Source organism: Aythya ferina (assembly GCF_964211825.1).
Source record: "Aythya ferina genome assembly, chromosome: 3".
NCBI lineage: Eukaryota > Metazoa > Chordata > Aves > Anseriformes > Anatidae > Aythya > Aythya ferina.
In genome coordinates this window covers 88,004,315-88,028,095 of record NC_140298.1, presented here as the reverse complement: position 1 = coordinate 88,028,095, position 23,781 = coordinate 88,004,315, and the positions used below count along the sequence as shown (strand labels likewise).

The 23,781-nt window shown below is 36.8% G+C and overlaps 1 protein-coding gene across 38 annotated transcripts in view; it reads left to right on the top strand.

Annotated features, from left to right (window-relative positions):
- Positions 1-23,781, top strand: part of RIMS1 (regulating synaptic membrane exocytosis 1) — a 312,275-nt gene that overhangs the window by 253,588 nt on the left and 34,906 nt on the right. For 28 of the 38 annotated variants that reach the window (XM_084514967.1, XM_084514968.1, XM_084514959.1 and 25 more), the window contains one exon: positions 15,316-15,548. The exons of the other annotated variants lie outside the window; for them this stretch is intronic. In XM_084514967.1, coding sequence (XP_084371093.1) covers positions 15,316-15,548 — 233 coding nt within the window. The remainder of the gene's footprint in view (positions 1-15,315; positions 15,549-23,781) is intronic. 38 annotated transcript variants of the gene reach the window in all.

The window sequence follows — 23,781 nt, the reverse complement described above, 5'->3', positions numbered from 1 at the left end:
AACCTCCTGTGGCCCATTTTTTTTCACCTTAGTCTGATGGGAGGATTTTGTCTAAGTGTAAGACAGAATTACCTTAAACCACTTTACCTTCAAGAAAAAAAAAAACAAAAAAAAAACTATGGATGATCTTAATTCTTCTTTGGAAACTTTGCCTGGAAACTTCTCTCAGTCATTTTTTTGGATGTTCCCCCAAACTAAAATGCATGTAATTTAAGAGGGACTTTACTGTAGTTTAATTCATCTCTTCTACTTAGCTAACTTGAAAAAGAAATCCAGTGTTATACTGTGTGTGACCCAGAGATATGGTGTTGACGTTTGGACTAAGTAGGGTATTTGAGGGTTGGAATTTTCTGAGAATTGAGCCTTTGAAAAGTGTTATGTCTGCAAGCTCAGCTATGTGTGGGGAGAGGAGAATAAGTGGGGACATGATTAAAAGCTTTTTCTGTGGCACAATATTATCAAGCAGCAGTGAGTGACACAGGAAAGGGAAGGATAGTTAGATAAAGACTGCATGTGCAAGAAGATTCGGTGGAGTAGGAATGAGCACTCCCACCACTAATGAAGAGCTGTGGTTAGTGAATTCTACTTTCAGTGAACTATATAGCCTGTCCTGTGACATGATTTGCTGGAAAGAGAGCCATTCAAGCACAAGTCTGGTGTTTTACTGAATCAGGATGTTAAACACTTGTTTGCAAGTTTTATTCTGGCTGGCTGGCCTTTGCATTAAGCACTTGCATTGATCTGTCAAGCACTTTCCCATTAACTTCAGGAATTAGACTCTTGTAGTATTAGCAAGCTAACTGAGCACATGGCAATACTCACCTACTTTGATTTCCCAATTATTTTTCAACAATTACTTATTTGTAATTTATAAAAACAAACTGTATTCAATGTTAAAGTCAGTATTAGAACCAAGATATTGGACTGTTTCAGCTTTTGTACAGCATGACTAAAACAATAATGGAATTCTAGTTTGGTATAAAACAGGACTGTTATAAAGACCAAAAGAAAACTGCTATATTTATGACACTAATTACATTCCTGACAATTTGCCTGTGTATGAGTGTTTCTTTGTAGTCAAGGTTTCTCCTGTAAACAAGATGTTTAGGGCCAAGACTCATTTTTATAAAATGTCATAAGCAACATTTGTTGTGCAGTTACTTCAGTGGTTTCTAGTTTTATATTTAATAACTGAGGGAGTTTAATTAGTTGATTTTAGTATGGAGAAAATCCTCTTTCCTGTAGCTGGATAGTCCACCAAAGCATCCATAATGTAGCCAGCACTGCTGACAGACTGAAGACTTTCCATGGGTTTAACTGTTAAAAAATAACGATAAAAGCCCATATTAGATTCATTAGAGAATATAGCTGAGGGACAGGTTTCCTAAACCATAACAGAGCATATGAAACTCATGTAGAACCAGCCAGTAGGAAGAGAAGGAAGGGATTTTCCCACCAACCCTGGCACCAGAGTGCTGTAACACTGCCTATTCTGGACATAACCTTGCTTCTGGATACTCACTGCCATAGTATCTGAAAGTATTTCTCTATATTTTGCAGGCTCACTGCCGTTTTAGAGTGCCTGGTATAATCACATCATGCATTCCCAGCTATTCATATACAACAGATTTATCCCAGCATGCTATTTCGTCTCAGGAACTTCCTATACAGAGCCCAGGAGCTCTGCCTTGCAGGACTTGTGAGGTTGGGCAGAATGCCACTAAGTGCAGCTCTGAGGCTTCTCACTCCAAAGCTAGTTTGTTTACACAGCACTTCTGGTCCTTGTGTTACTTCATGTCTCTTTATCTAGAGTGTTTCCTCAGGAAAGTGATTATATGGGCTGTTTCCTGTTGAACAAGTATAGGAACAGAATATATAGTAATTTGTTTGTAGGCTGATCTTTTACATTAGTCTATGATTTTTTGGTTAGTCTCTGTGCCTCTAAACCATAGAATCATAGAATTGTTTGGATTGGAAGGGTTCTTAAAATCATCTAATTGCAATCCCCCTGCCATGGGCAAGGACACCTTCCACCAGACCAGGTTGCTCAAAGCCCCATCCCAGCTAGCCTTGAACGCTTCCAGGGATGGGGCACCCACAGCTTCTCTGGGCAACCTGTGCCAGTGCCTGTACCATCCCCAGAATAAAGAATTTCTTCCTAATATCTAATCAAAATCTACCTTTTTTTTTTTTTAGTTTTAAGCCATTACTCCTTGTTCTATCACTACACTCCGCGAGAAAGAGTCCATCCCCATCTTTCCTGTAGGCCTTCTTTAGGTACTGGAAGGCCACTATAATGTCTCCCCAGAGCCTCCTCTTATCCAGGCTGAAGAACCCTAACTCCCTCAGCCTGTCTTCATAGGAGAGGTGCTCCAGCACCTTGATAATCTCTGTTGCCCTCCTCTGGACTTGTTCGCATACTCCCATGCCTTTCTTGTGCTGGGAGCTCCAGCGCTGAACATAGCACTCCAGGTGGATTCTCATGAGAGCAGAGCAGAGGGAGATAATTAACTTCCTTCAACCTGCTGTCCATCCTTCTTTTGATTGAACCTAGGGTACAGCTGGCTTTCTGAGCTGCAGGAGCACATTGCCAGCTCATGTTGAAACTTCTCATCAACCACCATCCCCAGGTCCATCTCCTCAGGGCTGTTCTCAGTCCATTCTCTGTCCAGCATGTCTTTTGTGCTTGGGATTGCCCTGGCCCAGATGCAGGACGATGCAGGACCTTGCACTTGGTGCATAACTTGTAACATAACTTATGAAACTCAAACATAATAAAGTATCAAAGTTCAGCCCAAACGGTGAAGGTAAGTTTAAGTTCATCAGTAAAAATTACTCAGATGTCAAAAGTAAAAAAAATTACAATTCTAACAAAGTTTGGCTGTCTAAGCAGTCAATGCACTGACTGAAACTGGTATTGACCAGAAGTAGAAGAATGACCATCAAATTGGCTTGAAGAGCTGTCATAATAAATTTAAAATCACCCAAACTGCTCCACTTACAAAACTTAAACTGAAAACAAAAACCGAAAACTTATACAGCTCTTCAATTTGTGATATCTTAGAATAAAATAAGTCTTATAAAAATTCACCTGATGTAAAAATGTAGCTTAAAATGGAAAGTGGAAAAAAATATATATGGCTTTTAAACTGATGGGCATATTTTAATAAAACAGGAGAAGGTGACTGAAAATAGAGGGATTGTTGCTTGCATATATGAATAAAATATTCTGTCAGTTTTACTGCTTATATATGACTTTTTTAATGCCATAAGTCAGTAAAATCAGATCTATGTAATATAATGCATGATTACTAAAGAAAACTTTCACAAAATATACAAAAAGAATATGATGAGTGCAAAGCTAAGTGCTGAAAAGTAGGAATGCTGGGACTGAACCTGTCTCTGTAAACCTGTAGGTATACTCACTGAATTAGTCTCACATTTTTCTCTGCTGAAATCACCTCAGTCAGCACATGGTATGGGCCTGTCCCAGGGATAAATGAAGACTGTGCACAAAGAAGTCGGTCTTATTTAAAACTCTTTACTACAGAAGCTAGAACACTTTTAGAGGATTGGGGTGTGGGGTGGTGGCAGGAAGAGAAAGGATGGTCTTCTGGCTCAGATAGATAATTACTGCTCTGGCAAATGAATTTCTTCAGGTTGCTGGTTTAGAGCTTTGATGTGATGATGGACGAATCTCTTCTAACATCTTCGTTAGTGATCATATGCTGCCTCTTGCATCTGAGTTTATTTTTGTTTGGTGCTGTGGATTCAATCCCCACATCATGTGGAAAATTTGGACCAAAAAACACAGGTGCTTCTTTAAAATTCTTTGCTTAACCCAGTTACACAGTGAAAGATTGAAGTTCTATAAGATTGCTAAGTCACAGTTGCAGAACATGGTGAATGACACGTGAAAAAAGTAGTCTGCTTCCTCTGCAAAAGTGAGGGAACAGTGAGTGTTTTGTTGATATAAAAGATATTCTGACCATCTCATGAGATGATTGTAATATGATAAATATTGGTGATGGTATGTTGGAAAGGCTCACGCTCAGTCTCAGGGATTTTTAGGAAACGTTTTTGCCTTCAGAAAGAGCTGTTGGAAGAATGGATTCCTGTCGGAAGAATAGATTCCCCAAGAGTTCTTATTCTCCTTCTTCATCCTCATTGTGAGTTAGTCTCTTTCCTTACAGAGATGGTTGTCCATTTCACTTGTGTTGCACTCCAGTCATATGACTTTATCTTGAGTTTTGCCTGATCACCAGCACAGAAGATACAGCCTTCCTCAATTTCCCAGATCCAGAGTAGTTAAGAGAAGGAAAATTCCTGTAAAATACTGACTTTCTGCTTCTAGCCTGCAAGTGAAGTAGTAATATTTAGGAAATGTGCAATCTAACTAGCAATAGCAGTTGTGGATGAGTGCAACACCATGATGTGATAGAAAGTCTTTTGGTATTTTCACTGGTGATCTCTTCCAAGTCTCTTAACATGACACTTATGACTTTAAAATGTTGTTTCACCAAATTTATACAGATACTCAAAGGAACAGAAGACAGTTTGTGCCTGATAAAAGGATTAACATCTTTCAGTCAAGCACCAGCCATAAGTACTTTTCAAAGTGGAGTGAATTTATTTACTTGCTTATTATGTTACAGAACAATACTTGTGTGTTTTTCTTAGCTCCTTCAAAAGGTCTAGATGGTCTGTCATGGTCTGGAACATAGAAAAGAAGATAAAAATCAACCTTGAGCATTAAGCAGAAGTGGAAATTTTCTGTTGTTTGACAAACTTTCTTTACAGATGTCACTAACATCCAAACCTCTAACAGTGTAACTGACCAGCGTTTTTAATCAAAAATCTCCATAGTGCAAGGATCTACCACAATAACAGACATAAATTAGGAATCTTGTTTTGTTTCCATGAATAATTGCAGCTCAAAAACCAGCACCTAAACTGTTTTATTAACTAATGCACTTTTCAGTTTCATTAGAGAAAAAAAATGAACAGCAATTAATTAATATTGCTTCTTAGGTGATCTCTCTTGGTGCAAGCACACTGGTTTAACTTGTCACAACTCTTACTTTTATGGAGGAAAATAGAGGGCAATATCCTCCAAACAGTTAATGCAGAGGCAAGATATGTGAAAACAGTTAAGCTAAGCTGTTTAAAAATATAATTATGCATCGTTTTTACCCCCCAAAAGTGTATTACAGATGAAATTGTCTGATTCTGAGGTCGTTTGTGTACAAGACCAAGGTGAAGCCAGAGTAATTAATGTTCTAATTATTCATTATCTAAAGATAATGATTTGTTTTTTACATCCGTCATTATGAACTGCTTTATACCTCTGTCCGAGAGGGAGGAAGATGGAGTCTTTAATCCCTTCAGAACATCTGCACATGAAAAATCTACTATGAAGCACTGCTTGTGCATTTTTAATTATCAAATTATGCTTCCTCTTTCAAAGAAACTGTTGTTACCAACAGCCTTTCTTCATGATTTGAAAAAGAGAGAAAAATAGTTTTAATTAGTTTTTCATTTAGTTATTGCAGTTGATTCAGATAAAATATAGTGCACAAACTTTTATTATGAGAACATTGTGCTGTAGCGTTTTTAACAGGCAGTACATGTTATTTTTAGAATGAAGAAATTTAGTAAAATAGTTTTTCCTATACTTCAGAGTAGCTCTCACCTGGTCTATCTCTGTCTCATTTTCTTTTTAACGTATTTTCTATATTTTCTTTGTTATTCCTGTCCTTCCACTGTATCATTTAGCCTTTTAGATTTTCCTCCTCCATTCATTCCCTTCTTTGTGCCTGTTACCTGTTGCTACCATGTACTTCTGTAAATGACCAGTGAATGATTCATATCAATGATTTAGCCTTTTTACATGACAAGCAGTAAGATCACAGGTACGGTAGTACCTCATGCATTTGTGGGGAAAAAGCAATACAACATGATGTGACAGGGAGAATAATATGCTGAATGCTGTACAAAGAAAAAAGGATGAATGCACCAGTTTTTCTTCCTACTGAAGGAAGTTTTCTCAATTTAGTGGTGAGTGTAAAAAACTCCACATTTTTGTCATACCTGCACACGCCAATACCTAATTTCTTGATAAAGATTTAACATCTACATGCTTGCTATATTTCATATTTTTGACCCTAAAATATACCCATCTATCTGCTGTCAAGTTTGGGTTAACAAAGCTAACCCCAGCTAACGAAGTCCTTTGATTCCATTAGCCTGTCCACATCAGTAGTAACAGCAATACTTAACTTGGAGTATTGTCCCTGCTAACTGCTTTTGTGTTGGTTTCATTTTATGATTCATGTGATTAGCTGGCTTCACGCTGATAGTGCCATGGCTATGCACACAAACACACAGGTTCCTGCATGCAGAGACAATCTCTGTGCTTGCTTCAGAGAGTATAAATTAACTTATTGAAGTGTTTGTAATGTTAAGGATTACTCATGGAATTATTATTCATTCATTTCATGGAGAAATGTTAGTTTTACAAGTTTAAAACTTGTAAATCTTGTGAGATCTTGTGACTTTATGAGATCTTTGAGAGCTGTGAAACTTGCACAGTTCACTGGTCAGTGTGTTACTCAGGCATTTTCAGAAAGCAAATTCTGATACTACATTCCAACATGGAAATTTCCTAATCTTCAAAAGAAAGATGTGAATCAGTTAAACTCCCAAAGAAGTCTGTAAAGAATTTTTTTTCCCAGCCCTTATCTCAGTGAGAGTTTACACATTGTACACAATGGGCTGAGACTTTGTAATTCCAGTGGAAGTATCTGAGTCACTGGGAAGTCTTTTTGAAAAAATAAGAATATTGTCCTGAACAGATATACACTATATACGGTGTATATATGCGTATGTACACTAAATACGTATATATACACCGTATATACACTATACAACTGTAACTATACACTATACACTATAACAACTCTAATGTAGTGATTTTACAGAAGAAAATTCTTTCTGATTCTAATAGCTATTTTATGGATATAATATATGATCAATGTGCATGTTAGATCAATATGTAGTTGCAGTAGGTACAGACTGTACACAATGATTATTTCATTGAATCAACTTCTTTGTGGTCTAAAAAAGTCTCTTGACTTACTAAATTTTAATATGGGTTATGTGTTTGTCGTTTGGTTTGTAAAGCTCCATGTCTGAATTAATTTATGAAATACCATAAATTGCATAATAATTAATCTTACAGCAATGTTATTTATCATAGGTAAATAAGGCTATCTATTCTAAGACTGACAGAGCAATTTGTGGATAGGTGCTTTGAGTTTGGATTTATTAATTATATATCATATAATACTAATAGCAAGATGTCGATTATTTTTAGAAATGTAATGTTTCTCATTATTAAAGGAGTGCTCATCTTCTCTTTGGTCCGTAACTATTATATGTTTAGGAGGTTATTAGTATTCATGAGTTACCTCATTGCAAAAGGGTGCCATAGAGGCTATGAATTACTACGTGATTCTGCATTCAGCAGAAGAGAAAGAAAGCTTACTAGCTCATGCTGGTGAAGGCCAGGAATTCTGTCTAAAGATTTAAGTTACAGCAATTCTTTAGAAAGAACTTACATTAAAATATCATCTGTACTGCAAGAAATACAGGGGATTACTTGTTTACTTGTGACTTGCATTATTGGAAATATGGATGAAGTAATAATGATTAAGAAAATAAACACCTAAAAAGTATTTTTGTAAGTCATTAGTGAGTTTAAAATAATGAAGATAATGAATACTGTGATTTTAGCAATGGCTGATCATTAAAGTGTTTTTTTTTTTCCCTGAAAGGATATACATCCAGATTTTATATAGGTGAGTTTATGGGCAAAGTTTGTTCTGGCTTCTTGTCTTACTATCTTTCTTTTTCAGGCAATATGTGCTATTGGTAGATAGTTCATATAGTTACTGAGAACTAAAGTGTTTACCTGTATACTAATTTTCTCAATCTGTGTGTTTTTTTGTTGTTGTTGTTGTTTTTTTTTTTTTTTTTTTTTTGTGTATGTTTTTATTCATTTTGAATATATGTATTAGATATCTGTATGAGGAAAAATATACAGTGATTTAATACATGCAATTGGATTAGTTTCAGTTTTATATAGTTATGCATGCTATAGTTTAATACAAGCAAATGTAATTCACACTGTCCTTACCCTGTGTTCATTTTATAGAATTTACTATATTATTTTTTCTGTCAGCTTGCAACTCATGCTGCTCGAATAATTTTCTTTATCTAAATAGTTCAGTCTTCATTCCCACAGAAGTGAAGTACAATTCGCAGGTAGTGGCAGCTAGCAAAACTGAAAGCACTGCCTCTCTCCACAACTCTGATTGCTGGCATGCAACCACAGTCTGCATTTCACCTTGTGTAGTACAGATAGGATCTGTCTCGAGTGTGAAAGTTCTGACAGAAAAATGAGAGCACTTCGTCCTTCACGGGGAGTGGGCTGGTGCTGAAGGACAGCTCCGGGCCACCCCGCTCTCCAGCTAGGGTCAAGGGGACCATCACTTTATTGTGTCACAAATATAATGGTTGGGTGACTCTTTTTGCAGGATGAATATCTGTAAAGTTTATTCATTTTGAACCATATTTTACTGATTTAGTAATATCTAGTAGTAAAATATCTGCCATATCAGGAAAAAATATAATCATTATATCATGTCCCCCTGGATAAAAATAATTTTCACATCTGTAGAAGCCTTTTAAATTCTGCACGTAATCAAAGACTTGTAGGAATACCAGTAAAAACATATGAACAAACTTAGGACATTTACACTAAGATACAGCTACCGTTCACTCAATTTATGTATCTTAATGTATCATGCATGGCACTGAAATAGTAATCAAAAGCAACAGTCAGAAAACTGAATGGGATGCCATGTTAAAAAAAAGATGTAAGAGAACAAAATGTATTTGGGCTATGCTAAAGTTAGTATTGGAACTATTGCTAAATTAGTTAAATTATACATGTTATTCCAGAACTTTTGAAAGATGAGTTCCATCTGTAAAATAGATGCAGAGATATGCCAATAATTAGGAATAGCATAAGATTTTTGCTGAACTCATTGAAGGAATTGATAAAGCTGGTAAAATAAAATTGAATAAAAATGCAGGTGAAATACTTCATTTAGAAATAAATGGAGTATACTGATTAATATTCTACTCTTATTTATCCTGCTATTGAAAATTGTATTCATTTATTTATTTGTTGTTATGACAACTAGATTTAAATTGACAATATAACTTTAAAAATTACCAATTCAATTTTAGCCTGCAAAAGACTTATGTCCACATTAAAATGAATATATTAATAATCCCAGAAAGTCTACTAAAGAAAAATAAAAAATTAGGTATATTATTATCAGAACAACTAAGTGCAAAAGTAAATCTGTAAATTCATGCAGGTCTTTTGCTTCTTTGTGCTTTATAAATTAAACCGTAAGCATACTGATGAAAGTAACAGTGTGAACTAGGAGCTATGTCTCCAATGATAGCCAGTAATGGAATGGAAAAATATTGTGTTCTAAAGGTATTTAATTAGACAAGAGTGAATTTTAACTATCTGTTCTTTTGATACTGTTCCAGTTAACATCAAATAATAAACTAGCCCTGGGATTAGGTGAACGTAAAGAAAATTTAATCTTTATCCCTGTTTGCTCAGTTATGACAAGTGGAAGTACTGGACAGCTGTACAATTTGACCCTAAGAATACACGTCCTATCCCATTAAATCTGTTTCTAGCAAACTAATGGCTTCTTTATACTAGAAATACACTAGAAAATATTTCCTAGGAAAGTTGAACTTGGTATTTGTATGGTAAAAACAAGCAGAAGATCAATCTGAATTCCAAATACCTCAATCTTTTTAAGGTGAATCTTTAAGTCCTTCTATCTCTTGCAGGCAATGAAAACTTAAATTTATGTGTATCTTCAAAAAAGTGATCTATCCATTAATAAAAACAAATTCATAGCCCTTGAATTTGGAAATTAATATACAAAAAAAATGGATTTTCTTTAAGCTACAATACTATCAACTCATATTTCTCAGTTGGTAGACATCACTGCCCCCTAAATTCCTATCAGTAAATAATGTGAGGTTTGAGCATTTGAGTTTGTACAAAAACATAAAAATTGACATAAAAATATCACAGGATTAGTATTTATTATATCCATACATTCTTGAAATTATTAGAGCAAAGTCAGTAGTAGGATAAACAACTGTTTCTTTAATTGCATGGCAGATTCTATAGTTCATTCATTTTTATTGCTGTAAACAATACATTCTATAAAAGGATATTTCAATAAAGTACATGTCTATATAGATCAATTAAATGTCAACAGGTGATCTCAACAGAAGAAAAAAAAAAAAAGTATTTTCAATTTCTTCTCTCTCTCTTAAAGTATTCATAAACACAGTTACAGAATTGACAAGGTTCTGTGGCTCCAAATGGGAACAAAATCCTAGGTAGGTAAGAAAGATTTGGATAGAAGGAAACATCATCATCACAGAAATAGTCATTGAAATCCAATTCCAAGTACTGGGGAAAAGGAGTTACCCATGTCTAATCAAACTAGACAGTGGGATCCTTGAAAATGAGACCTGTGGGTTTCTGCCCTGCCAGATATCAGACTGTACTTTTCGTCTGACTTTGAAATGGCAAAGTGTTTCCTCCTCCGGAAAAGCAAACCAGTCAATTCTGTTGCCTTCTTGCAACGTTGTAAGAGGACTTATTTCCTCAGCTGATGAAGAAAAAGGACTCAAGATTCAGAAACTGGCTGATGTGCGAGTGATGTTGGCAAGCCAACATCTGTTTATATACAGAATTAGGGATCAACGGTTCTGTTTAGATACAGGGATTGTGTGACACCACTCCGAGCTATTGCTGCAGGTTGTTTGCATATTTAGACAGTGTTATCCCATTGTACATTAGATCTCTATTTTTAAGATTTTCTTCATAACTGTGCAAGTAGGTGATATCACTTCTTTTTAGAAAGAAAACATTTCCTAAGATTTTTTGCCATAGCTGAAATTCTGTGTAAGAGCTATGGAACTATATCCAGCCCCAACATTAAGAACAGTAAACTTCCCTAAATCTTCTCAAATTGTAAAAAAATATTTTTATCAGAAGTTTCAGCATAAACTTTGTAGAGCTCGTCACTGCTTTTTAAAATTTATTTGCTATTTGAAGCATAATGACTTTTATGTTCTTAAAGCATGGCCAATCCTGATTACTATTTTTTCATGTTGCAGTGTTTGTGGAGAGGTAAAGACAGAAATCCGTGTTACTTGAAAAAAAGTAGCTCCTAGATTAGATATTTTGTAAAGAACAGGTTATTGAATTCTATGAAAAACAATAAAAATAACATGGTTTAGTGTCCATTACAGCTTTAAAAGACAGTAGTGTATGTAGCCTATGAAATAAGCATCTATACTATACATCTATACTGTTTGAAGAAAGCTAGATATCACCAGGATCTCAGTTCTTAAGATTTTTTTCCCAAACAACAACTGAGGAAGGGAAACAAACACAATTAGTACTCAGTGAATGAAAGACAGAGACAGGAACTCCATAGATACTTAGCAATACATCCTTCACATAACTAGGTGGTGTTGAAGGAAAGTGGAAGAATGTTAAAAGCCATGGTCTGGTAGGGACCTGGAAACTGTTTTGGAAGAGAAGGGGATTTAAAGAAAAATAGATTACTGTGCTGATATGCCAGAAATTTAGGGCAGGTCTGATTATTATTATTTCTGAGCCTGAAGGAACAAGTTGTTAATTACTTACTATCATAACTGATAGGATGTGTACCATGGGCATGTGTGCAATTAATTGCTTCTGTGGAAAGAAGTGTGATTAGCAGATATTCATTGTTACGTGTTTACACTGCTTCAGATTAAGAAGTTTTGTCTGTAACCTTGGAACTGTAACAAAGTTCCTCTTGTAGGGGTTCCAGAAAGGTCACGTAATTCATTGCTTGTTTGGAGAGCATGCATTTGACAGTCACAGAACCACAGAATCGTCTAGGTTGGAAGAGACCTCCAAGATCACCTAGTCCAACCTCTGACCTAGCACTAACCAGTCCTCCACTAAACCATATCACTGAGTTCTACATCTAAATGTCTATTAAAGACCTCCAGGGATGGTGACTCAACTGCTTCCCTGGGCAGCCCATTCCAATGCCTAACAACCCTTTTGGTAAAGAAGTTTTTCCTAATATCCAACCTAAACCTCCCCTGGCACAACTTTAGCCCATTCCTCCTCATCCTGTCACCAGGCACATGGGAGAATAGACCAATCCCCACATCACTACAGCCTCCTTTAATGTACCTGTAGAAAGCAATAAGGTCGCCCCTGAGCCTCTGTTCAGCCTTTTCTCCAGGCTGAACAATCCCAGCTCCCTCAGCTGCTCCTCGTAAGAATCAGTTCTCCAGACCCCTCACCAGCTTCGTTGCCCTTCTCTGGACTCTCTCAAGCACCTCCATGTCCTTCTTGTAGCGAGGGGCCAAAACTGAACACAGTACTTGAAGTGCAGCCTCACCAAAGCCGAGTACTACCCTAGCCCTGCTGGCCACACTGCTTCTTACACAAGCCAGGATGCTGTTGGCCTTCTTGGCCACCTGAGCACACTGCTGTCTCATATTCAGCCGACTATCAACCATTTCTCCCAGGTCCTTCTCTGCCAGGCAGCTTTCCAACCACTCAAGTGTTTATTTACTAAAGCGTAGCTACCTGAATTGAAAGCTGTCTATTCTAGAGCTGGAAAACAAAAAGCAACAGTGCTGATGTTTTTCAAAAGGCATAGGCAAATTTATGTATACAGTAAATTTCACTAAGGACTGATGACAATAAGTAATTTTATATTCATATAAAACAGACAAGAAACAGTTTCATGAGAGGTGTACTGATTTAGGGAGTATATTACATCATCAGTAGTTCAAAGGACGTTAGTTAAGTTAAATTAGATCCATGTCTGAGCAATTCTTACCTTTCTATTACCACCTAGTAATAGAAGATAACAGTATTTAAGGGTTGGGTTTTGCAATACAAAGTACAGTGCTCCCAGGATGACGTATTCCACCAGTATCAGACATGCTTCTGATTGAAGCACTTCTCAAAACTCTTCTCAGTCCAAACCTAGTGTATTTATACTGTGCATGTTTTTAAGCAGTCAGTCTAGCCAATAGGATTGAAGTCTCATATTTAATTCTACCGTATAATTAATTAATTTATCTGTATAAAATTGTGGTTACAGATTCTAAAATATTTTAGAAAATCTGTCTGTCATTGAAGCAAGAACGTGGGTACTTCACAAACTTAATGGTGTGAAGATTTAAGCTACTGCTTAAGCAAAAGAACTACTTGTGAGAAGATTTTGCAGTCAAGACATTAAAAGACTGTGATGATGTTAATGCCATTTACATATCATCACAAGTTCTATAACTCCCTACTGATAACTTTCAGGGAAAAATCTCTCATTTTGAAAAATGAAATGAATGCATTTTTTAGTCAACTTGATACTAATTTTAAACGAAAAGAAACAGGTCTTTGTTGTTGTTTTCCAGAAAAGTGAAAAGTGCAGTTAAAATACTTCCTAAGGAAACTGAATATATATATGTGTGTGTATGTGTGCATATACAGGAGGGGAGTCTCCAATAAAATACAAGGGAATATTACATAGAAATGTCAAAATATGTGTCCCTCCGTTTTGCCATGCAAAACTAAAAACCAGTCACTAAAGTTGCAATGGGATAGAAGGGAAGAAGGGAGGACCTATTTTAAGCTGAGCATGCCTCAGGTGGTCCACTGAAATGTGTTCATGAGCACTGTAGTGCAACACAGCGCATTGTTTATGCAAAAGCTGTAGTTTTGCTTAATCTGAAATCAATGGTGCAGATCCGAAGTGCTGAACATAGGTACGTGCCTATGCAGAGATTGATTAGTCCCTTGATGTTAAGTGTTGCCTATTCAAGGACATGACTTTTCCCAGCTTGTTCCAAAAATAGTTGTCTATTTTTATCAGCTCTTACATATGGTCACTCATTAGTAAGTCTTGGTAACTGCCAGTAAAACACAACTTAGATGATCATCACCCTAAACTTCCCTAGATGTGTCTTAGGAAGGGACTGTTTTATGCTTTAGCAGGTTCCAGATCCATCAAAGTCACGGGATGTCATCTCTGATCACACTGACCCCTTCATGTCTCCCTGGCAAGATTTCCTGTCTGTCTGAAACTTGCAATAGGATAACGAACCCTTCTCTTTCTCTTTTAAAGGTGATGGGGGGTTGGGGCTGGCCATCACTAGTATGTTACTCGTACGCCTACTAACAGCAATACAAGATTATGATACAATGAATATTCCTTGTTAGGCCAATTTAACCACTACATCTGAAGTGAGTCAGACTGCAGCTTAAATTTCTGCAGAGTGATAACGAACTCAACATTACCATGAGAGCTAGGGCATTGCTTGGTCATTGCAGTGTTGTGAGTGTATTAGTACATCCTGTGCATATTTGATATTGTACTCCAGAGTGTGTTTTTGAATACTTCATCCAGCCTCTGTGAGTAGGACCGGAAAAAGGATTCATATAGAAACATTCAAATGTAATATGATAGCTAAGGAAAAACAAACAGAACTGACACAGAGATTTGTCTTTCTATCAATCAATAAAAGTTCTTTGGGGTTATTACTTTTTTATTTTTTTTTTTTTTCCTCAAAATTGCTTTGCCTTCATACTGCAATTATTGTAGTTACCTTTAAAAAGTGAGAGAGCAAAAACATACAGAGTACTGCATGTTATCTCTTCTTTCTGTAAAGTATGAAAATATAGAAAATGGTATCTTTATATCTAGTAGGTCTTAAGGTTTTTGTGAACACCGCCTACAAGATAAATGTATTAACGTACATATATTCTCTTGTCCTGTATCCTTTCTCTTTGGCGGTAAAATTGCTATTTTATTGCTTTCTATATTCTGGGGATATATGCAGAAAGGCTTTACATGAAATTCAGTGTTGCCTGTGTCTCTGTCAGTCTGAAAAGCAATTGGGAAAGCATTCATTTCTCTTTTCCCTCACTGAAGTGAAGAGCAAATTACAATACTGAAAATATATAGTCTGAGGAATACCCAAATTAAGTTTATATATGAGAACCAAGAAATAATCATGAAAATGTATCAAGACTTAAAATTAATTTACTAAATGAAAAAAAGGTTTTTGGAAGCACTGCTACACAAACAAATTAACATGTTTGTTTTTACTTTGTAACTGTAGTACATTTACTCCTAAAATGCAAGGCAGACGGATTGGGACTTCAGGGAGAATCACTAAGAGCACAAGTGTGAGCGGAGAGATGTATAAGCTGGAGCACAATGATGGGAGTCAGTCGGACACGGCTGTCGGCACGGTTGGAACAGGTGGGAAGAAAAGGCGTTCCAGCCTTAGTGCCAAAGTGGTTGCCATAGTGTCTCGAAGGAGCAGAAGCACATCTCAACTTAGCCAAACAGGTGAGTGAGACGCACACTCTTTGGATGCAGGACTCTCACCCGACGTAGTTTACCATTCTTTCATCTGTGGCATCTGTCTTATGTGTATATAGTCCACTTAGGAGAGAAGAATTTTCAGCTGTGACAGAATTTCTGAGGTGTTAATGTTCTTTGATCATTAGGCATCTACAAGAAACCATATACAAATGTTTTTTAGACTATGTACTATAACAGCTTTCTGTCCTGATCAATGAAAAGCATTTAATTTCTTAGATGCCTTGTTTACAGGTAGGCAAGGAAATACAAAGAGACATATGTGGGTATCAACAGTGTATAATGGTTTGGGTAAGAGCAGACTTTTGTGTACAGAAAATTTATTTTAGTGGAAGAGGTGAATATGAATGGAGGAATTGAAATCTGAGCAAATGAATGTCAGTTATATAAGTTTTATAATGGGTTGTATACCTGCAGTGCCAAAAAAAGAAGTAGTTTTAAAAGCTACTTTTGATTTGTTAGTCAAGAGTAAATCTAATATTTTTTCCTTAAAACAACACTGGCAAAATGAGGTCAGTGAATTCAGATAAATTAGACTAAAGCATGATGCTTCATTAAGAACATAAGACTTCCAACTCTTTAGTGCTACTTCAGAAATCTTAAAAGCTTAGTATCTGTGTAGCCTGAAGGGAAAAAAAAGCTCAAACAGAAAGATACAAAAGGAAAAAAAAAAAAAAAAAGATTTAAAGTCACTGTCCTTCTCGTATTGAACTCCAGTGAAGACTTTTGCTCTTGTCTTCAGTGTGAGCAGGATCTGACCCTAAGGGTTCTTTCTTACTAAAATAAAGCAGAGGGGAAAAAAAAAAAAAGGAAAAGCTTCAGCCTAGTATAGAATTTAATTGTACTGCAGCTCTCCTCTCATATAGTCAGGATAATTTAAACTAAGGTAAGTTATAATATTGTTTATTTATATTATCAAATATTAGTCTTTTTTTTTTTTTTCTGTTATTGATAGATGAGCAGTAGAAGTGTTGAAGAATGTAAAACTCAGTCAGCTTTAATAAAATGACTTCAGTACTTTTCTATACTACTCAGTTAGGAGAGTTTTGAGCCAGGAAGCAAATAATCATGCAGTCGAACCAAATCATAGCTGTGTAGTAGGTGTATTTGAAGCCCACAATTCCAAGTAATATTGTATTGCTCAAAAATGCAGTAGGATTATTAGCACTCTGCCTGACTGTGAGAATGTTTTTGTAATTTGATCTGGCATTCCTGTCTAGCTCCTTAATCTCATTGAAACAGGATTTGCTGTGCCACAGAAAATCTTTGCTCCATCTTATCCAGTAGTCCAGCTCCAGCCAGGAACCAGGACTGTATGATTAAGAGGAAGGCTCAGGGGACTACCAAATGTAGTGATGATTTATCTTACTTGAACTTCATAGTGTAGTTGGCAATTAACTTAAAATCTAACTTGTGACTTCCAAACACTTTCTAGTAATATCTCTTTAAAGCTTAGATGTTCCTGTTCTTCACATAAAGATGCTATAGCTCTCCAAGTGTTGGTTGATACAAATTTCAAAGCAATAGAAATTTTGCAAGGAACGGAGCACCTGAAGTTATAATGAAATGCAAACAGCAAATTGTGAAAAGTATTATTCATGATTGTAAAACAGAATTGAGAATGATATTTACTTTGCCTCACTGTGGTACACACAAACAGCACTATCTCTGGTAAAAGCAGAGCAAATAAAACATGGCATGTTTTAATAGTCAATATTTGTTTAGTTAAATTACGTCAGAAAAGAGTAAGTTGTATTAATATATGTATACTTAGAACAAGAACAATATATGTGTACTAGAACGTGAGATTTGATGTTTTCCAAAGAAAATCCATTGTTGGAGACTAAATACTCATGCCCAGGGGACATGAGTATTTAGTCTCATCATCAGGGACACTCTTTCCTTCCTTCTTATGGTGTATCTATGAGAGGGGACGAGGACTCTAAGAAGGTCTAATTCATTTTAATATGTTGAGCCTAAGTAAATTCATAATGTCTCTGCTACTCACAGTAAAGAATCAGCAATATAAACTAGATCTTTAAAAATGGTTATGTAAAGATCAGTTCTAATAGACAGATGCGTTTTGAAGCTTTTAATGGAGGTCTGTGGGCCTCCACAGAAGTGGTGCCAGCCATGAGCTTCTGCTGTAAGTCATCAATAACTGAAAGTGTGCTGTTGTGACAGTGCATATATTTTATATATATATATTATTCCCTTTAAAATATATATATGTGTGTGTATGTGTGTAGCCTCCATGCCTCCATAGCTTTTTTCTGAATTGGTGAGTTTTGGTTTGTTTTTTATTTTTTATTTTTAAGACTTGCATGACTGCAGGTCATATATTCATGATATTTGTATTTATTCATTTCTGAGAACTCAAAACAGAAAACCGAAATTAAAACAAAAGATTAGATATTTCTTGTCAATTTGAGTGTCCATATTTTTGGGAAACATGTATATACAAACTTCCAGTTTGCTATTGTCATCAAAGCTAGTTAAATTAACTTCCGTCTTGACTTTTCATTTGAAGAAATGGTCAACAATGATTGAAATCCACTTTTTGTAGATAATTCTTGCTTCCAGCACATTGCATGGGTTTAATCTCATCCAAATATATAGTGTGTATGAAACTACTACTAGGTAGCATTTATTTCTAAGAGTTAATATTCTTTTCAATGGAAAAAGAAGTGTGTGTGTGAGCCTGTGCATGCATGTATGATCCTTTTTGTATATAAGTGGCAGATTCATTTGTATGTTAGATTTAGAAGGATCAGTAATTACATTATTTTGTACATACTTATTGTTCACTACTGTTGGAAAATATTTTTCTCTGAATTTGTGCCTATTGTGAACGAAAGGATCACTTTTCATTTTTATGTTAATCTGCAAGGAAAAGTACCCTTTCATGCAGAGGATGCTCCATCCTCTCAGTTATGTTTAAGACTTCATAATGGTTTTAGTAAGTGTTCACTGAAATAATGAAATCCTTATTGGTTTGTTTGTAGTGTCTACAAATTGGGTAGATTTTATAGTTTGTTGAAAAAGCCTTGTAGTTACTGGCAGTATTTTGATGAAGATACAGCATGTCGTATACTCTCACAATGAAATGAAGAAAATAAGGAAGCAAAACCCCCCAAAAGAACATAGAAGAATGAAAGCAACTCCAGATATATTTTGTACAATTGTATTCTAACTCAGCTTGTCTGGCTTTCTCATCTGTGCCAGGCTTATTTATTTATTTATTTATTTATTTAATACATCTATCTATAAAGCAAATTAGTTGAGAAATTAAAGATAGGAAATAATATTTTTTGTTGTGATTTGTGATACAAGTCTCTCCCTAGGGATATTCCTATATTACAGGTTCCTGAGCATGAGTGACTTAGGGCAGTATTGTTAATACTGCATTTTGATTTGGTGTGAACCACAATGAAGTATTTCTGTTTGCAGTCCATCTTCTGTTTGAGAAGGTTAACTTCAGCAAACAGAAGTCATGCTGTAGGTATTAATCTTTCACAGACAGGTTACGTGCTGTGAAGTAGAGCTGAAATTAAGTATTGTCCAAAGGTGAAAGCAGGCTGGAAAAATTTCTGTGTGTGTGTGGACTAGTTATTTGGAAGGTATCCTTGGGTGTCTGTCTGCTTTACTCAGGAAGTAACTAGCAATCTGAGCAAAACCACATGAGAATCTGATAACCTAGTTCCCTATGCAAAAATTGCACGTGCCCTCACATGGACTTCTCCACTACAGTATATTTTTTGTAATTTCCCCAAATTCTCCTATTAGAGAAGTGACTTTCTGCATGTTCTCTTGAATTAAAATCCAAATTCTTAATTTCAGGAAAGCTATCATCATCTAAGTGAGGAAATGAAGTGAAGTCCTAATAATCTTATACTCCACAGTATGTCTGGCTGTAAGAGTAATCTTTTTGTGTGCTCGGTATAGCTTGAAGAAAACTTCATCTGGTTGACTGTCCAACATTTCACTTTTTAAAAATAATCTTAAGAACTGTTTTTCTCAGTGTTTTGTTGGATGATTGAAGTTTAGGTAAACGTTTAGAAAAGACAACACCGTCCGTTTCACAAACTGTCCTCTAGTGATGCAGAATATGACAGTTCACTGGAGAACAATTATGAACTTTCTTAATGAGTACGTAGTACTTAGCAAGCACTACTATGTTGTGATTAAAAAAAAAAAAAACAAAAACAACCAAACAACAACAACAAAAAAACACTGCCTGGGAAATGAAAACTAAGCAAAGTGAAGGAATCTTCCTTCAGAAGTATATCATTTCAGAGTAGATACTTCCAGAAGAAATCTGTTTTTGATTTTGGTGGTGCAAGTTGTTGTGGTTCCGCTCGAGTGGGCAGCTGAGCTCCACCACAGCCGCTCTCTCACTCCCCCTCCTCAAAGAGGAATGGGGAGAAAGTATGATGAAAAGGGCTCAAAGGTTGAGATAAGGACGAGAAAATCACGCAGTAATTATTGTAACAGGCAAAACAGACTCAGCATAAGGAGATAGTAAGATTTATTGCTTATTACTAACAAGCTAGAGAAGCGAGAAACAAAGGAAAGAAACCAAAAGCACCTTCCCCCCATCCACCCTCTTCCACCTCCTCCCCCCGAGCGGTGCAGGGGAACGGGGGAATGGGGGTTATGGTCAGTCTACAGCACTTCTCTGCCGCTCCTTCTCGGTCACTCTCGTCCCCTGTGCTGTGGGGTCCCACCCACGGGATACAGCCCTTGATGAACTGATCTGGCGTGGGCTTCCCACAGGCAGCAGCTCTTCCAGAGCTGCTCCAGATATGGGTCCATACCACGGGGTCCATCCCTCAGGAGAAAATTGCTTCAACCTGGATTCCCCACGGGCAGCAGCTCCTGCCAGGTCACCTGCTCCTGCGTGGTCTCCTCTCCACGGGCTATAGGTCCAGCCCAGAATCTGCTCCAGCAGGGGTCTTCCACAGGCGGCAGCCTCCATCGGTGCAGGGCCACCTGCTCCACCGTGGTCTCCTCCACGGGCTGCAGCGTGGAATCCTGCTCCACCATGGTACTCCATGGGCTGCAGGGGGACAGCCTGCTTCACCATGGTCCTCACTACAGGCCGCAGGGGACTTCTGCTCCGGTGCCTGGAGCACCTCTCCCCCTCCTTCTTCACTGACCTTGGCGCTTGCAAGGCCGTTCCTCACTCCTCTCACACTCCCAGCTGCTGTGTGGCGCAGCGTTTTTTTCCCTGTCTTAAATATGCTCTCACAGAGGCGCAAAACAACATTGCTTATTGGCTCAGCTCTGGAAAACAATGGGGCCCTTACCAAACATGGGGCAGCTTTTAGATCCTTCTCACAGAAACCACTCCTATGGCCCCCTGCTACTAAAACCTTGCCACGTAAACCCACTACACAAGTAGGGATAATATTCTGTCCTTCCTTGTAGTAGTTTTATGATACAAGAGATTTCATACAGGCCTATGTAGTGATAAGGACAGATAAAGCACATAAGAAATCAGAAATAAAATATGTTGAAGGGTGAAAGCTTTTGGGAGAAGAAGGGTGTTTGTTTTCTATCCCAAGAGATACATAGTTTCCCTCCATAGGGAACTCAGGAAAATAAATGTTTTTTGTTTGTTTGTTTGTTTGTTTGTTTGTTTTTTCCAAGGGTCATAACAGCCTTTTATTCTAGCAGTCAGGGTTGGGGTTTTTTTTGCACATTTATTTTTGATTGTTTGAGACTCAGTTGTAAGAAATTACAAGAATGCATTTCTGAGCATGTTTCTTTTAACTCTCAGCCTCAAAGTATTTTTTTTTTTTTGTCATGAAATAAATTGTACTTATAAAATTATATTTATTTGATAAGAAGGCTGATTGTTAAACAAGTTCAGTAGACTAATTTTATCTAGACTTCACTAAATCATCTAGGTTGGATGGAGAACATAGAGATCAGTAAGGAATCTGGAAGTCTAGGAAGACATTGCTAAAGAGAGGGGCATCAACTGGTTTTATTAAAAGAAGATCCAGAGAGGGCATCTTTGTTGAGTTTCTAAGACAAGAACAACAGGCAGATCTTGTTAATGTTTTAACAAGAGGCAGAGTGTTTGTTGCCAAAATATGCTGATGATACTGGTTTGGAAAGTGTATCACTTCCAGTTGATACAGGGGAAGGACTGATATACTTGGAGACCAGAATAGCAGAACTTGGATAAAACGTGGTAATGGAGATTGCAAGATCATTCCTTTCAGAATGACTGATGAAGATTTCCAGATGCAATCTGGGAGCCCTGTCATCTAGAAGGAGTAGAAGAGAAAGACATGGGTGTAATAAAAATCACTGGATGAATATCAGCTATTTATAAGGTCTGGCCAAGGAAAAGGCAAACGCTGTCCTAGATGTATCAGAGAAGGTGTTTCCTTGGACAGCTAATATCATTGAAAGAGGCACCACTGACAGCTTATCTGGCATACTTGTGACTCAACCTTCAGGAAAATTAATGCTGGATGTTTGAGGGAATAGAGACCCTGAAGGATGATGTATTGCCTGATTTGATCAGCTTATAAAAATGAAGATTGGACAGGCATATGATTGTTCTGTAAAAATGCAATGAGAAAAATACATCAAAAAGGCAGAAGAGTTTTTGAAGCTGAAGGGCAACATTGTCAGGAACTGTGGAATGAGAACAAATGGGTATAAATTAGTCATGAGTAAACATTGTCTCTGTCTAGAAATTATAATGAAGTTTCTACCTGTCAAAACAGAAGGAAAGGTATCTTAATCTTCTCAAGGCTTATAACATGGTAGGGATGAAACAGCCTTTTTTTTTTCTTTTTTTTTTTTTTTCTGTTGTCTAGCATAATATTCTGTCATTGTTTTCATAGGATTTCCTTTCTGATGCTGTTCTTTTTTATTTTTTATTTCTGCTACAAGATCAAGATCTTCAGTTTTCTGTTGGTAGATTCAGAAAATGACCATGGATATCAGAATAAGTCTTACAGCTACAGTTACCCCCCAGGTTTAGTTTAGCCTTCTGTGATTCATTTGTTTCTTCACAGTGTTGTAGAGGAGCATTTCCAGAGTATTTGTTTGCATTGGGTGTTTGTCTCTGCAAGAACACAAGAACACTTAGATTTTACAGAAGCTTCTTTATCTACAGATACCTCCATTTTGTTATCTAAGTCCTTTTTGCAGATCTCTCTCTCTCTCTTTTTTTTTTTTCTTTTTTCTTTTCTTTCTTTTCAGAGCTTTTTGCAGACACTTTGCAGGTCTCCTCTTTAGCATCATATTGTGTCCTTGAGAAGTAACTTTCTGCAACCTATGGGAAGTGTGCTGTTCTTTTCTGCACCTCACCCATTAGCCTTGCCTTGCTGCTCAGTGTTATCTCAGCAAGCCCTCTCTATCTGCCTTGGTATTCTGCACCAAGCAGGCCCTTACAATTTGTTTGGCATAATTGTGGTGATCTATGAGGAGAACAACCCTGTTACACAAAAAGAAGAATGGAGGGAGACTGACATTAAGATGGATTTTTCCTTTCAGCCAACCACAAAAAAAAAGTCTGTAGTGCAGCAGCCAGAATGGGAATAGTGCTTTAGAGATGGTGACAGGATCTGGGCTCTAAACCTGGCACCCCACAGCAAAGGACACCCCACTGAAAGCAGTAAGGGCTTCCTCCTGATCCCTCATGCACCCAAGTATTTCTGCAGCAGGAGACGGGAAATGAAAATATGGATGAAGAATAATAAATAAAAACAAAGAAAAAGGCCTGATTATTTTTGTAAGAGGAACTCTTTGTTCTGGTAATGATACTTAATTCTTTGAAACTATTGAGTGAATGTAAGCATACTCTCTTTTATTTACTGTTGCCGTCCAGCTGAGGAATTCACTACCCTTAATAGAAACATAATTCAGTCCTAGTTACTCATCTTCCAAAAGATTTCCTAATAAGGGCTAGTATTTTCAAACAAAGTCAAGCCGCTCTGTTGAGTTAGTGTTACATGTGGTTCTTTTCCTTTTTCCTGAAATATAAATTTTGACTTTGGCTCCTGTTACGTTGTTGGTTGACTCAGAATCAAAAGTATTCATTTGCTTTTCTGTTTATTTGCACTTTCTCTGTACATTTTAACAGAGAGATTACTGCAGTAATTGAACTTCATTAACTGTACTTTGGGGTATTTCCAGTATATAAGTAGCATGGGTTTTAAGATAATTTATTTCT